The sequence below is a fragment of the Phycodurus eques genome, chromosome 16, assembly GCF_024500275.1.
Source record: "Phycodurus eques isolate BA_2022a chromosome 16, UOR_Pequ_1.1, whole genome shotgun sequence".
NCBI lineage: Eukaryota > Metazoa > Chordata > Actinopteri > Syngnathiformes > Syngnathidae > Phycodurus > Phycodurus eques.
Window position 1 is genome coordinate 16,405,830 of NC_084540.1, and position 12,547 is coordinate 16,418,376.

Here is a 12,547-nt window from a genome sequence, read left to right on the forward strand (position 1 = left end):
TATTTTAAATATACTGTTTATATATATTTTTTAAAAGCAAAATAAGTTCTGTCTCCACGTGTGTCCGCTTGTCAGGTTGGTTGGAAAAAAAGGTAGAAAGCAAACACAGAGTGGCAGAAATGTTTTTGTTTCTTTTTACATTATCCACACCTAAACCTTTTTAAATGTTTAATGACTCCTTTTTTTTTTTTAAAGAGACACCTTATTATATTCTGAGTCATGGTATTAAATTTCTTTTACAGGTCTGTTTTGTCAAACTGACAGAAATATATGCTAGAAGCAGTGTGTTTCTGCAAAATAGGTAGTTAAATGGGGGGGGGGGGGAAACAACAACATTAACGCTAAATTTATTTTTGCAAAAGAATTTGGGGCTCCACGTGTCTCGATTTGTCAGTTTGGTTGGATTAGCGTGATCTACTCACAAACGGTTTAAGATATTCATTATTTGAGAGAAAATATTTCCATGTTATATATTCCGGTTCACGGGGTTCCCAAAAAAATGCTTTAAATGTGTATTCCAGCCATGTGAAAAGATTGGTCGCGCTGATACAGGCGCGAGTCAAACGGGAAACAACGACAAGTCTTCGAAGTAGAGGGTTACCAAAAAGACATTTTGTGATTTTTTTGCCAATCCTGTTACCACAGCTGCCCATTCAAACACGATATATGTAGAACACGTACCTTTTGGGCCACGTGCGATTACTTGTAACGTGGGATCCGTGTGGTTAGGAGGCGGATTTGCATTTATTTTGAAGGCCCGCTCCGGATGTGGTCTCCTCCGAGCCTCTAGCTCGACGCGTCTCTGGCTGTCTACGTGCAGCAGGCAAGTTTCCACAAGTCCTTTTCCTGCGTCCCGGTCCCGGGAGCGAGAGACGGCGGGCGACGATGCTCCCTCGCGGCCTGGCGACGGCGTTGGTTTTCCTGGGCTCGGGCCTGCTCTCGGCTCGGGCCCAGTACGAGAAGTACAGCTTCCGAAGCTTCCCCGCGGGCGATCTGATGCCGCTGGACTCCACGTACGAGTACGCGCTGCAGCAGTACGGCGCGCGCAACTGGGCCGAGACCGTCAAGTACCTGGAGCACAGCCTGAGGCTCCGCCGGCTGCTGCGGGACAGCGACGCCTTCTGCGGCCGCAACTGCAGCGCCGTGAGCCGGGGAGGGGGCGGCGAGGACGACGGGCACCTCCGCGTCCTGCGCCACATCCTCGTGAGGGCGGCGTGCCTGAAGAAGTGCAAGGCCGGCTTTCCCGTCTTTAAGCTCGCGCATCCGAGCCGGCAGCTCCTGGAGAGCTTCGAGAAACGGACGCCCTATCGATACATACAGTACGCCTACTTCCAGGTGAGAACACAAAGGTCGTCTGGGGAAAGTTCGAGTCAGCTTTCGGGGGGCGAACTCGTGCCACGTCTCCCCCCAAAAAAATCCCACCCACCCCCTCCTGCGGAGGGCTGATGTGGCAAACGCCGCCGGCCACAACATTAGGCACACATGCACATTTGACATGGGAAAAACCTCAAGGCGCACTACCAAACAAAAATGCCACACAAAGTTCGTACACAGGTTAACTGGCGTCGAGTGGGACAGCATTTAAAGGGTTCGTATTTTGGAGAGGTAGGCGGAGATCTTCACTAGTGACGTAGATAAGCTCGAGAAATTCCAATCAGCTGATTTCAGGCCTCTGGGCTGAAAAACATCTGGGACTCAGGAATGCGCGGACGATTTTAATTCATATTTCACATGTTTACTGAGGCGCCATAGAGACAATATTGCATCCCAAATACTAGACAAAGTGGGTTTGGTAAAATATGGCACTTTTAAAGTCCATAGAAAGTTTTATAAACTTGACACACAACAACTAGCAAGCTAACAAGCCTGCCAAATTTGAATGAAAACAGGCACCAAGTACATAAAAGGCGGCTTGAAAACCGTGAGGGGGAAACAAAAAAAAGAAAAAGAAATCAACTCTTAAGTCAAGTGTCAACTGTATATCAGTTTCCTTATCTAGATTAAAAAGGGCAAAATATTAGGAACAGCTCCAGTCAGTGTAAACTACAAGCACAATCATAAAACAGTGCTAAGTGAATATCTCTTGACTGTCAATCAAAACGGAGTCTCCTTCGATGGTGTGGGCGTACCTAATAAAATGGCTGGTACATACGCTACTACGTTACTGCATCGAGAAGCAGAACTGCAGCCATGTTTCTGATCTTCTACCCCCTTCCTCAGCTGAACAATTTGGCGAAGACCGTGTCGGCGGCTCACACCTACCTGAAGAAGAACCCTAAAGACCCCCCGCTGACCAAGAACATGAACTACTACAAGACGCTGGTGGACGTGGACCCCTATCTCATCGACCAGGAGGAGCAGCCATATGAGGTTCTGCCACGACACGTCATAATTGCGATTAATCCAAGTCTAAGTGGGAGTAATAATAAAAAAAAAAAAGTTGTGTGTAATGCGTTTAGAGCGTGTTTGTGAAGAGCGTGACGCTGTACAACAGCGGCGACTTCAGCGGCAGCGCTCGGCACATGGAGCAGGCCGTCACCTCCTACTCGGACGTGTACGCCGACTGCGTGGCCGCCTGCGACGGATCGTACGAGATCCTCGAGTTCAAGGACTTTTATCCAACGTTGGCCGGTGAGTGCACAACCGCAACATATTAATATTGTTAAAATCCTTGTTAAAGTGAAAATCAACGTCTTGTAAATGTGACACAGCGCAGGGAAGGGTGTTGTTAACGATCTGTGGCGGCACGTCAATAGAGGGCGCTAGGGCGCCGCCCCGCCACTGACGGCGGTCACCCCGTAACTGTCCTTGAAGAAAAAAAATCAATAAAAATAACCCGGCATAAAACAACATTTCACACAGTGGAGCATGTCGGACTCCTATCAATATTTGAGGGGGGGGGGGGAAACTTTTGAAAAGTGATTCAATTTGACAATAGGCTGTACGTTAACACTTCATCAGGCTGTTGAAATGCCTACAAAATTATTTAAAATCAATTAATTAAATATTGATTTTATGATTTTACAATTTAAGAACAACTCATAATAGCATTGCATTTGCAAAATTACATATTTATTTTAATAATTGTTTAAACAGAATATCGAAATGGTTAATTTGAATTTGTTTTTTATGTTTTATTTCCTAATTCGTCCAAATATGAATAATGTAGTACTATATGTGTATTATATAAGTAGATACTGTAAATCATCTTTTGGTGTCTTAAAAAGCTATGAGTGTCTTTTATTCATATTATTAACTACAGTGGGGTTTTAGTGTCATATTATACGATGTATTTTTATATTCAATTTGTATTTTTTCCAAACAATGAAATACATATACGAATAAAACACACAATTCTGAAATATTGTATTATACGATATGTACCTTTTTGAAAAGAATTTTAAATTATTTTTCAAAATAAACCGTAAAATAGATGATGTTACACTACATAGTGTGATGTAATTTTGAATTGATTGAAAGCAATGTTATGGTGTTGATCATATGGTGCTTGGTTGTTGTTTGTGTTCAGATTTGTACTTGGAGGCGCTGCGATGTAAGGTGGGCTGCGAACAGCAGTTGACCCCCAGCGTGGGGGGCTTCTTTGTGGACAAGTTTGTGGCCACCATGTACCACTACCTCCAGTTCTCATATTATAAACGTAAGACTATTTTCTCTCTCTCTCTCTCTGATGTGCGTGATGCACATCTGCGATTGGACTGACGATTGTCCGCCTCGCCTCCAGTGAACGACGTAAAGAGCGCCGCCCCGTGCGCCGCCAGCTACGTGCTGTTCGACCCCGGCGACAAGGTGATGCGTCAGAACGTGGACTACTATCGCTTCTACCGGGAACAGTGGGGCCTCGCCGACGACGATTTCCAGCCGCGGCCCGTGAGTCCCGGAAGCTCGGGTGACAGCGGCGCTAATTAGAGAGCCGCGCTCCTTTTCGCCAGCTGTAACGTCGCGTAAAACGTCGCTATGCGCATTTTATGTGGACCGTGAAGCCAGCTGTAAAGAAAACGCCACATTTGTCGCTTGCTCTAGTCAAAATAAAAAACACATTTGGTCGATGTTTGCGCCTTTTGTCTCCTTCTGTAGGAGGCCTTCATTGCTGTTGTTGTTATAGTTTGGTCTTAATTAGAACATTAATTAGAGCCGATAGACGTTTGTTTTTTTACACTCATTGGCAATTTTTCAATTAACCATTTTTCCACATTAGTCATTAAAATATCCTAACAATTGTTTTTCAATTTTACATCGTTCCTGCTAGATAATTTATTGGCATTTCCTCACTGTATGTATATATTTTTTCATTTAAAAACTCTTTAAAAATATTTTTATAGTTTTATTTTAATTATAAATATATTAACATTAAATTGCAGTAGTGTAGTAAGTGCTAATAAAAATGTGGCATAGCCTTTATTCCTAAAAAGTACATTTAATAAATGTGTAAGCCATTGTAACACTATGCACAGTTTTAATATTACATTGCTCTTAAATATAGGAATATAAATAACTACTTGTATAAGGATTCAATTACTATTGCACATATGTACTGCATATGAGTTAAATCAAAATTGCAACTAAATAAATGTTTGAAAAGAAACTGTTTTAAAAGATTAAATACAACTGTGTTGTAGTTGAAAGTTAAATACAACTGAACTGTACTTAAATGTACTGTACTGGATAAACAAAACAAAACAAAAAAAAAACATTGTGACATGATGCACAGTTTATGTTGCGAACCAAAATGTGAGGTACGAGCTTCCTTCAAATACTGCACACATGCCACTTCTCACTTACATTCTGAGATGCGAGTAAATTGAGTTCTGAGCTCAGTCACATAACAAATTAAACTCCTAAGTCAATGCACCACTGTATTTTTACATTTTAATTTGAGAAAACTTCCCCAAATTTTTTAAGTTGATATATTTGAGAGAACTTCTATTTTATTATTAAAATATGTATAAAATAATTGAATATTTATTTCATTTTTTAAAAATTATTTTACTTGTTTTTGCGTTTTTATATTATTTTTATTCTAAACATTTCATACAATATTTTGTATTTTATACAGTAATTTTGAGTGTTTATTTTTTTTAATAACTAAGAAAAAAACAAAAAAAAACAACGGTATGAAGAAAATTATCCAGTGTAATTATTTTCTCATTCCGTCTCTTTCTGCAAGGAGGCCTCCAGATACTTCAACCAGACCACCAAGCAGAAGGAGATGCTGCAGTTTGCACTCAACTACCTACAAACAGAGGACGAGGTACATAGAGCACGTTGAGGAAAATGCCATCATTTTACAGTATAACGGGTTGAAAGAATAACACAGTACGGTTTCAAAAAATACATTGGAGAATGTCAGCAAAAGCAAACAAACAAAAATAATAATGTAGTTAAAATAATAGAAATCATCAACGCAAACATAGGTAACAAGTCGCGTGCTCACACATAATCGTCCGGAGATGAGTGGGCATGGAGCAACCATAAAGTGGGCAGGTATTTGAAAATTCATTGACAAATCTACGGCACGACCACGGCCAATGCAAATCCATCCGTTTTGCGAGTGGTTTGGTGTTCAAAGGCTATTGCCATTAATCGACAAACCGCATAGACGTGAAACTTAAATCAGGTCAGAGACTCATTTTGACCTATGTTATGCATAAAAAAAAAAAAAAAAAAAAAAAAAAAGATTTTCACAGAAGGGAACTTCTAAACACTGTCAAATAATTATTTTTTTTTTACCCAAATGACTATAGTTGTACCACATAAATTTACCTTATCTACACTAAACAAAATGAAACATTGACTTATTCTCATTTTTCAAGTCAGGCGTGGCTACAACGGTGTCCACCAAAGTACTCGGGCCCCGGCATGAGTCGCCCTCACCACGCTATATAAGAACTTGAGCGCCTTTGTTCGGATCGGCGGTTATGCAGCACAACTGCGACGTGCAGTTAGCTCCGTAGCTATGCCCACACCCGAAAACGCATCTTCCCTTCCGATAGTCTGCTGGCATCGGCCACTTTAGAGCGCCTTGTTGTCGGCCGTGAATGTGCGCACGTCACGGAAAGAAGGCGGCGCGAGGGGGGGGCTGAGTCAGAGGCGACTGCCAGCGTGCAGACAGGGGCCTCGCTCTGGCGTGGCCGCTTTAGAGGGCCTCGTTGTCGCGGTGTGCAAATTCCCCGCGACGACCCGGTGAGATATATTCCTGCCACCGGGAGGCTTCAAGTGGATATATTTTCTCGGTATAAGAAAGATGATAGACTAAGTAGCATCCATTTTTCCAGGTCGTAGTTGAAGTACAGTACTTGATTGACATCTGAGTGGGGGGTGGTTTCAGCGCATACAGCGGACAAACTGTCCTTTTATTATAAGCTAAAATATATTACCTTAGCAATTTTATTCATGCAAACCACTAAAATCGACCTCATCTACAATCAACAAAACAACCTAAATTGCATTTGGGTTTTTTTTTGGTCAGTTTCTCAACATTTTTAAGGCTAATTAAGGACTTCCGCCTGTGACAAAAATAGCATGCAAAAAAAACCGCATTTCTACTGTCAAATGTCACGCTGATTTAAGGAGCACTTGTGGTGTTCGGCCTATAAAAGGAGAGATGATATAAAAAAGTGGCGAGTAGCCTGGACGGGCCGGATGTGGGGGGTGGAAAGTGAGGTTGTTTTTCCGCCAGCGGTGTGTGGTATGTGGTCAGGAGGTGTGGACCGCAAGATGCCATAACTCTCCATCCTCACACAGAGGACGCCCAGAATTTCAGGCTGACACTTTCACTGAGAAGGAACCAGGAAGGTTCTATAAATGTCTGCTTACTGTCTGGTCCTGTGCGACTTTCACAAGGGCAACGTGAGTCCGGAGGCAGCGGCCGCCTCCCGGCGTTCCGAGCGCCCCGACGCCGAGTTCGAGGGGGTCGGCGACTACGAGGAGTCATTCCTGTCCGAGTGGTGGCAGGACCCCAAGACCAAGTGGGACACCGGCGAAGTGCCGGAGTGAACTTTGAACCTGAAGACGAAGGGAGGAACTCATCATGTTGATCGAGATGAAAGATTAACGTGTTCGCTCTATGGCTGTCATCAGCCTTTATTATTATATACATATATTTTTTTCTACTTAAGTCTTTGCCACACCCTCACAGGTTTTATTGGAACAAAAGCAACAAATTAAGTCCTTTTTTTCCCCACCCGGAATTGCCTCACTATGACAAAATGATAATTGTTTTTGCTGTATTGTTGATGTTCATTATGTGTAATTTATTGTTCATTTTGTCTGATAAGAAAGATCCTATAATACCCTGTAGTTTCTCCATTGTCTTTTTCTGCCTTTGCCATTTTTTATACATATTTCTAAATTGAAAAATTATAAGAAAATATAATTTATTTCAGGCTTTTCTTTTGTGAAAACTATCAAATATCTTGAAATATTGTATTTTGTACATAAATGTGTACTTATTTTTTATATCTACAAGAGTATACATTTTTAAATTAGAAAATAACGTTTGTATTTTATATTATACTAATACATATATATTTTTAATCAGAAGTGTTTTTAATTTGAATTATCTTACAATAATGTATTTTCATGTATTATATTCTCCACAGTATTTATAGTTTTTCTTGGGAAAAAAGTATATATTTGTATTGTTAAAGATTGTTTTAGAGCATCAACAGTATATTCTCTGTTTTATCTGTATTTAGAGTATACTTTGTAAATTATAAAACACTTTTGTATTTTGCATTTTATATGTATATATATATATGTATATATATATATATATATGTATATATATATGTGTGTGTATATATATATATATATATTTTTTTTTTTTTCAAATCAGGAATAAGAGTATTTTTAATTTGAATTATCTAAGAATAATATTTTCATGCATTATATTCTCCATAAGTATTTACAGTCTTTCTTGGGGAAAAAATTATATATTCTTTTATTGTTAAATATTATTTTAGTCTCTATATTCTCTTTTTTAAAGTATTTTTTTCATTTTACAAGTCAGTACAGAGTATGTATACTTTTAATGAATGATGAAAAATACAAAGTCATAAAATACTGTATATTTTTATATATTTAGTCTTTCATTAATATGCTCTAAATGTATAACAAATACAATCATTTTATTATTATTATTATACCACCACACATTGGGGGCATTGGTATATTATAGTTAATATACAGCAAAATATCTGTCACAGTGTAATGGAAAAAGGAAGCTGTTTCAACACTAACATTGAAAATATTGATATATTCTTAGTTTATGATTCATACCTGCTCAAAATATCCCATAACAGCAAGAAAAGAAGCAAGGAGAGTTGTTTCTTTTATTTCAATTCCTCTTCACTTAATTCTATCCACGAGGCCTTTTTCTTTTCTTAATTTTTTTATTTTTTATTTTGTCTATATTAAAAAAGTGTCTAAAAATATGGTCTTTTTTTTCTCTCTTTTCAAATGATGATTGATAGCAGCTCTGCACATTATATTACACACGCACTCTGTATTCCTAACATATATTGCGGTGCAAGTGCATCCCGCACAGTGCAAAGCTCAAATACCCCCCCCCCGCCCCTCGAAAAAAACTCCAAAAAAAACCAACAACAACAAAAAAGTGTGTTAAAAAACAAATTGCCATTGAAATTACTCCCTCTCAACCATATGGTGGATTTTAACATTCCGCATAGCTTGCACATATTTACATAAACAGATCATTGTATTGTGATCTCGACACTCCAGGAAGTGATGTGTTCAGGGTCACAAAATGGCAGCGTTCTTGCAAAAAAATTGAGTAGGAAATCACACAGAAAAAGTGAAGCACTTTTGCACGGTAACTGGACTTCTTCCAGTGGGAAAAAAAAGACATCTACATGACACCATGTGAAACCTTAAGTGTGCCTCACTTATCACACATTTGGCATTGTTTAGTTAACACTAAATATTTTAATTATTTGTCTAAATATTAAGAGAGGTTAAATTCTTTTCACACTCATAGGGCAGTAAATAATGTGAAAATGTTACTAAAAACATTGCCTGCACAGTTCATTAAGGCTTTAGTGCCTTGAGATACACCTTTAATTTGTTCCGTGACCATGCTCATAACTCAAATAATCGTTTTCCATTGAAATGAATGAAAATGTCATGAATCAATTCCAGCCTTGCCCCCAAGAAACAACAAAAACTGTGTATTTTACAGAGGAAAAATAGCACTCCGCGTTATTGTACTTTATAAGTCATACAGTCATGATATAATTAAATACAATTAAAAATAATGCAATGATGGATAAACAGTTTTTGTCAAAGTGTATCAATTAAATGCTGCTCCTTCTAGTGTGCCCACCTTGGCCACCTGGGGGCAGTATAAGGCAGTCAGACAGACAGACATAGATGCTGTTCATTTAGGTGTTATCATGAGTCCCACTATTTCTAGGCAGTCCTCGCCTCTTCGCAGCAGCCAATCATACTGCAGCGGGGCGTGTCATGCCGAGAACTCAGTGGGATTTATAATCACACCTTAACTCCTCTCTGAGCTCATCAGTACGGCACTAACACTGTTCGCGCTACGCAGAGGATCGAGCAAATGAATGTGAGTACTGTTATATTTTCTGCGTATATGTTATTGCTGGACCATTTGTGCTTCGTTTGACATTTTTAGTTCGATAATAAACTTTAACTGGGAGTGGCAATAAGCCGTTTGACGTTCATTGCTACCATACAGCGCTCATAGCTCAAGGTTGCGCTCGCCCGAATGACGGCTAGTACCTCGGAAAACACGCAAGTTGGGTCACTCGTATCTCAATCACCGCTGCATATCGGGACATTTGGTTTAACACCATGGTTACACTATGTTAAAAAAATGTGTTGTTTCATGTAACCTTAAAATGTAACTATAGGTGGCACGGTAAACGAGTGGTTAGCACATCCGCCTCAAGTCTACAGTTGGGGGTTTGAATCCAGACTCTGGCTTTCCTGTGTGGAGCTCACATGCTCTCCCCGTGCTTGGATGGGTTTTCGCCCAGTAATCCGGTTTCCTCCTACATTCCAGAAACATGCATGTTAAGTTCATCAAAGACTCTAAATTGTCCTTAGTGAACGTGAGTGTGAATGCTTGTTTGCCAATGAGTGGCCTGGGATTGGCTGGTGATCAGTGCAAGGTATACCCAGCCTCTTGCATGAAGTCAGCACAACCCTAATGAGGCTAAGCGATACTGAAAGTAGTTGGATATTAACCTCCAGTGAAAGACTTTTTGTATGAAATCCTACTAATTTGTCACAACAAGTTCCTATCAGGAAGAAGAGCTTTTTCCCCCACATCAGACGTGATGACCCGGTTAACGTGACGCTGGGAGCTAACTGTTAACGAAGCAAAATGGATTAAATTGAACTTCCACGAACATAAACAAAGGGAAAGCCCCTGAAGTCATGTAAGGTGACATTCTTCCTCATGTCGTTATTACATTGAAAAGGTCGTGAAGGTCTCCGGAGTGACGTGCACATTCTTCTTCTGTTCTTTAAAAAAAAAAAAAGCGTTCGGGTACAATGTCCAAAGAGTAAAAAGGTAGTGAGCGAATACTAGAGTCAGTAAAATATACAGTCTGGCATTGACAACGAGATGTGTGCTGGTCATGTCAAGTGATCAAAAAAAAAATAAATCCCTCAATTCTTCAGTCTTCCTGAAACTGGTCAACTGAGACCAGTTGGTTGGCAGTTGGGATAAAAACAGTTGGTCCTCCAGGTTCATCTTTGGAAAACATGCTTGGATTTTTCACTGTGATGGCGAGGTTGCACATCCATTCCAAAGATGTTGCAGATCCTGTCTAGATCATATCCAGGTCCAGCTCTGTTCCAGATCCAATCCCATTCCAGTCCAGATCAAATCCAGAGCAGTCAGGATCTATTTTAGATCACGTTCAGACTAGGCATGGGCCAGTTGGCGGTTTCAAGGTTTTTAAAAAGTCACAGTTTCAAAAACACTTTACATCAGCGGTATGAGCCGTTTTTTATTTGTATCTTTTTTTGGGGGGGCGGGGTTCAAGTTTGTCAGTGCAACTAAACTGACATGAACCCTCTCCCTCCCGGTGTTGGCTTGGTAGAAGAAGAACTATTGCTCCAGTCGGACTGAAACCTCCTATGTTCAAATTTGGTCCATGTCATATATATATATATATTTACAAATCTATACTATTGCTCAAGCAGGGACAGTTATTTAATAATTTTTTTTTTTACAAATTATTGACAAAAATGTTGACAATGACTGGCTCTCTTTGACGATACAATATTAATGGCTCAACAAACATGGCATTTTTGCCATCATTTTTTGACAAATTCAAGGTTACGTTAAGCTATCAATATAACGCAGTCTTCAAATTGAACATTTGCAACCAGCTACAAAAGCTCGCGTGTCTACAATTGGTGAAATTAATTAATAATTTGACCTTTTACCGAGGCAGATAACAAAGCTAACTAGCATGGCTAACATTAGCTTGTTTCCGCTCTGCCGTTACTTAACAAAGCAGCAAAAAAAAAAAAAGCAGAGAAGTACAGTAGCTACTCATTTTCTGAGAAATAAGTACTTTTATTGTTATACTATATTTTAATTCTATTTAGAAAAATTCATTGTTTATTTTCTTTTTACGTTTACTAATGTACCTACGGAGTGCGTCCAATGGAAAAAAAGTTATTTACCCAAAAATTTTAAAACCCTAACCCTACAACAGATCAGGCCCAGATTCATTCAGGTCCAGTCCAGGGCTGGCAAAATTGAGATCTAGTCTAAATGTAATCCTGATCCAGTCCAAATTTGGTCCGGCGCAGTATAGCTATGGTCACAGTCCAACCAAAGTCTAGTACAGATCCTGTCCAGATTCCTTTAGGTTCAGTTTAGACCCAATCACAATTTAGTCCAGATTCAGTACACATCTGTTCCTTGTACAGTCCAGGTCTAGTCCAGATCTCATCCAGACTCAGTCCAGCGCAAGAACAGCTCTAGTCCAGTTCCAGTCCAGATCTGCTTCAAGTCTAGTCCAGATTTGTTCCATGTCTGTTCGACATTCAGAGCTAGTCAATATCAGCCTAGATCCAGTCCTGCTCCATCCAACTCTAGTCTAGATCTGGTCCAGATCCAGTACATATCTGTTCCTTGTACAGTCCAGATCTGGGTCAGACTCAGTCCAGAGCAAGAACAGGTCCAGTCTAGTCGAAATCTGACCCTGATCTGGTTCAAATCCATTTCAGGTCCAAATCCAGCCATCTATCCATTCAGCTGCAGTCAAAATTCAGTGCAAATCTAGTCCAGTCCAGATAGGGTTCAGAATGAGTCTAGATCTGGTCCAGACCTGATCCAGATCTGTTGCAGGTGCATTCCTATTCTAGATTCATCCATCCAGATGCAGTTTTGATCCAGTCCAGATATGAACCAGAGCGAGTCCAGATCTGGTCCAGATATGATCCAGTCCATGCTCTTAGAGTGGAGGACATGTGCGTGTGCTCTTGAGGCTGTGGCAGGGAATGAACCTCTTTAGCATCT

At 40.0% G+C, this 12,547-nt stretch overlaps 1 protein-coding gene across 1 annotated transcript; it reads left to right on the forward strand.

Annotated features, from left to right (window-relative positions):
* Nucleotides 1-830: 830 nt before the first annotated feature.
* p3h4 (prolyl 3-hydroxylase family member 4 (inactive)) lies at nucleotides 831-7,420 on the forward strand. The gene is made up of 7 exons (XM_061699898.1): nucleotides 831-1,335; nucleotides 2,221-2,370; nucleotides 2,460-2,631; nucleotides 3,530-3,658; nucleotides 3,743-3,888; nucleotides 5,186-5,269; nucleotides 6,862-7,420. The coding sequence occupies exons 1-7, from the start codon at nucleotides 886-888 to the stop codon at nucleotides 7,012-7,014; spliced, it is 1,284 nt and encodes a 427-aa protein (XP_061555882.1). The 5' UTR covers nucleotides 831-885; the 3' UTR covers nucleotides 7,015-7,420.
* The last annotated feature ends 5,127 nt before the right edge of the window (nucleotides 7,421-12,547 follow it).

Coding starts and splice junctions, on each gene's coding strand:
- p3h4 (XM_061699898.1), top strand. CDS start 886: ATGCTCCCTCGCGGCCTGGCGACGGCGTTGGTTTTCCTGGGCTCGGGC. Junction 2,632..3,529: donor CTTTTATCCAACGTTGGCCG/GTGAGTGCACAA, acceptor GTTTGTGTTCAG/ATTTGTACTTGGAGGCGCTG. Junction 5,270..6,861: donor ACCTACAAACAGAGGACGAG/GTACATAGAGCA, acceptor GACTTTCACAAG/GGCAACGTGAGTCCGGAGGC.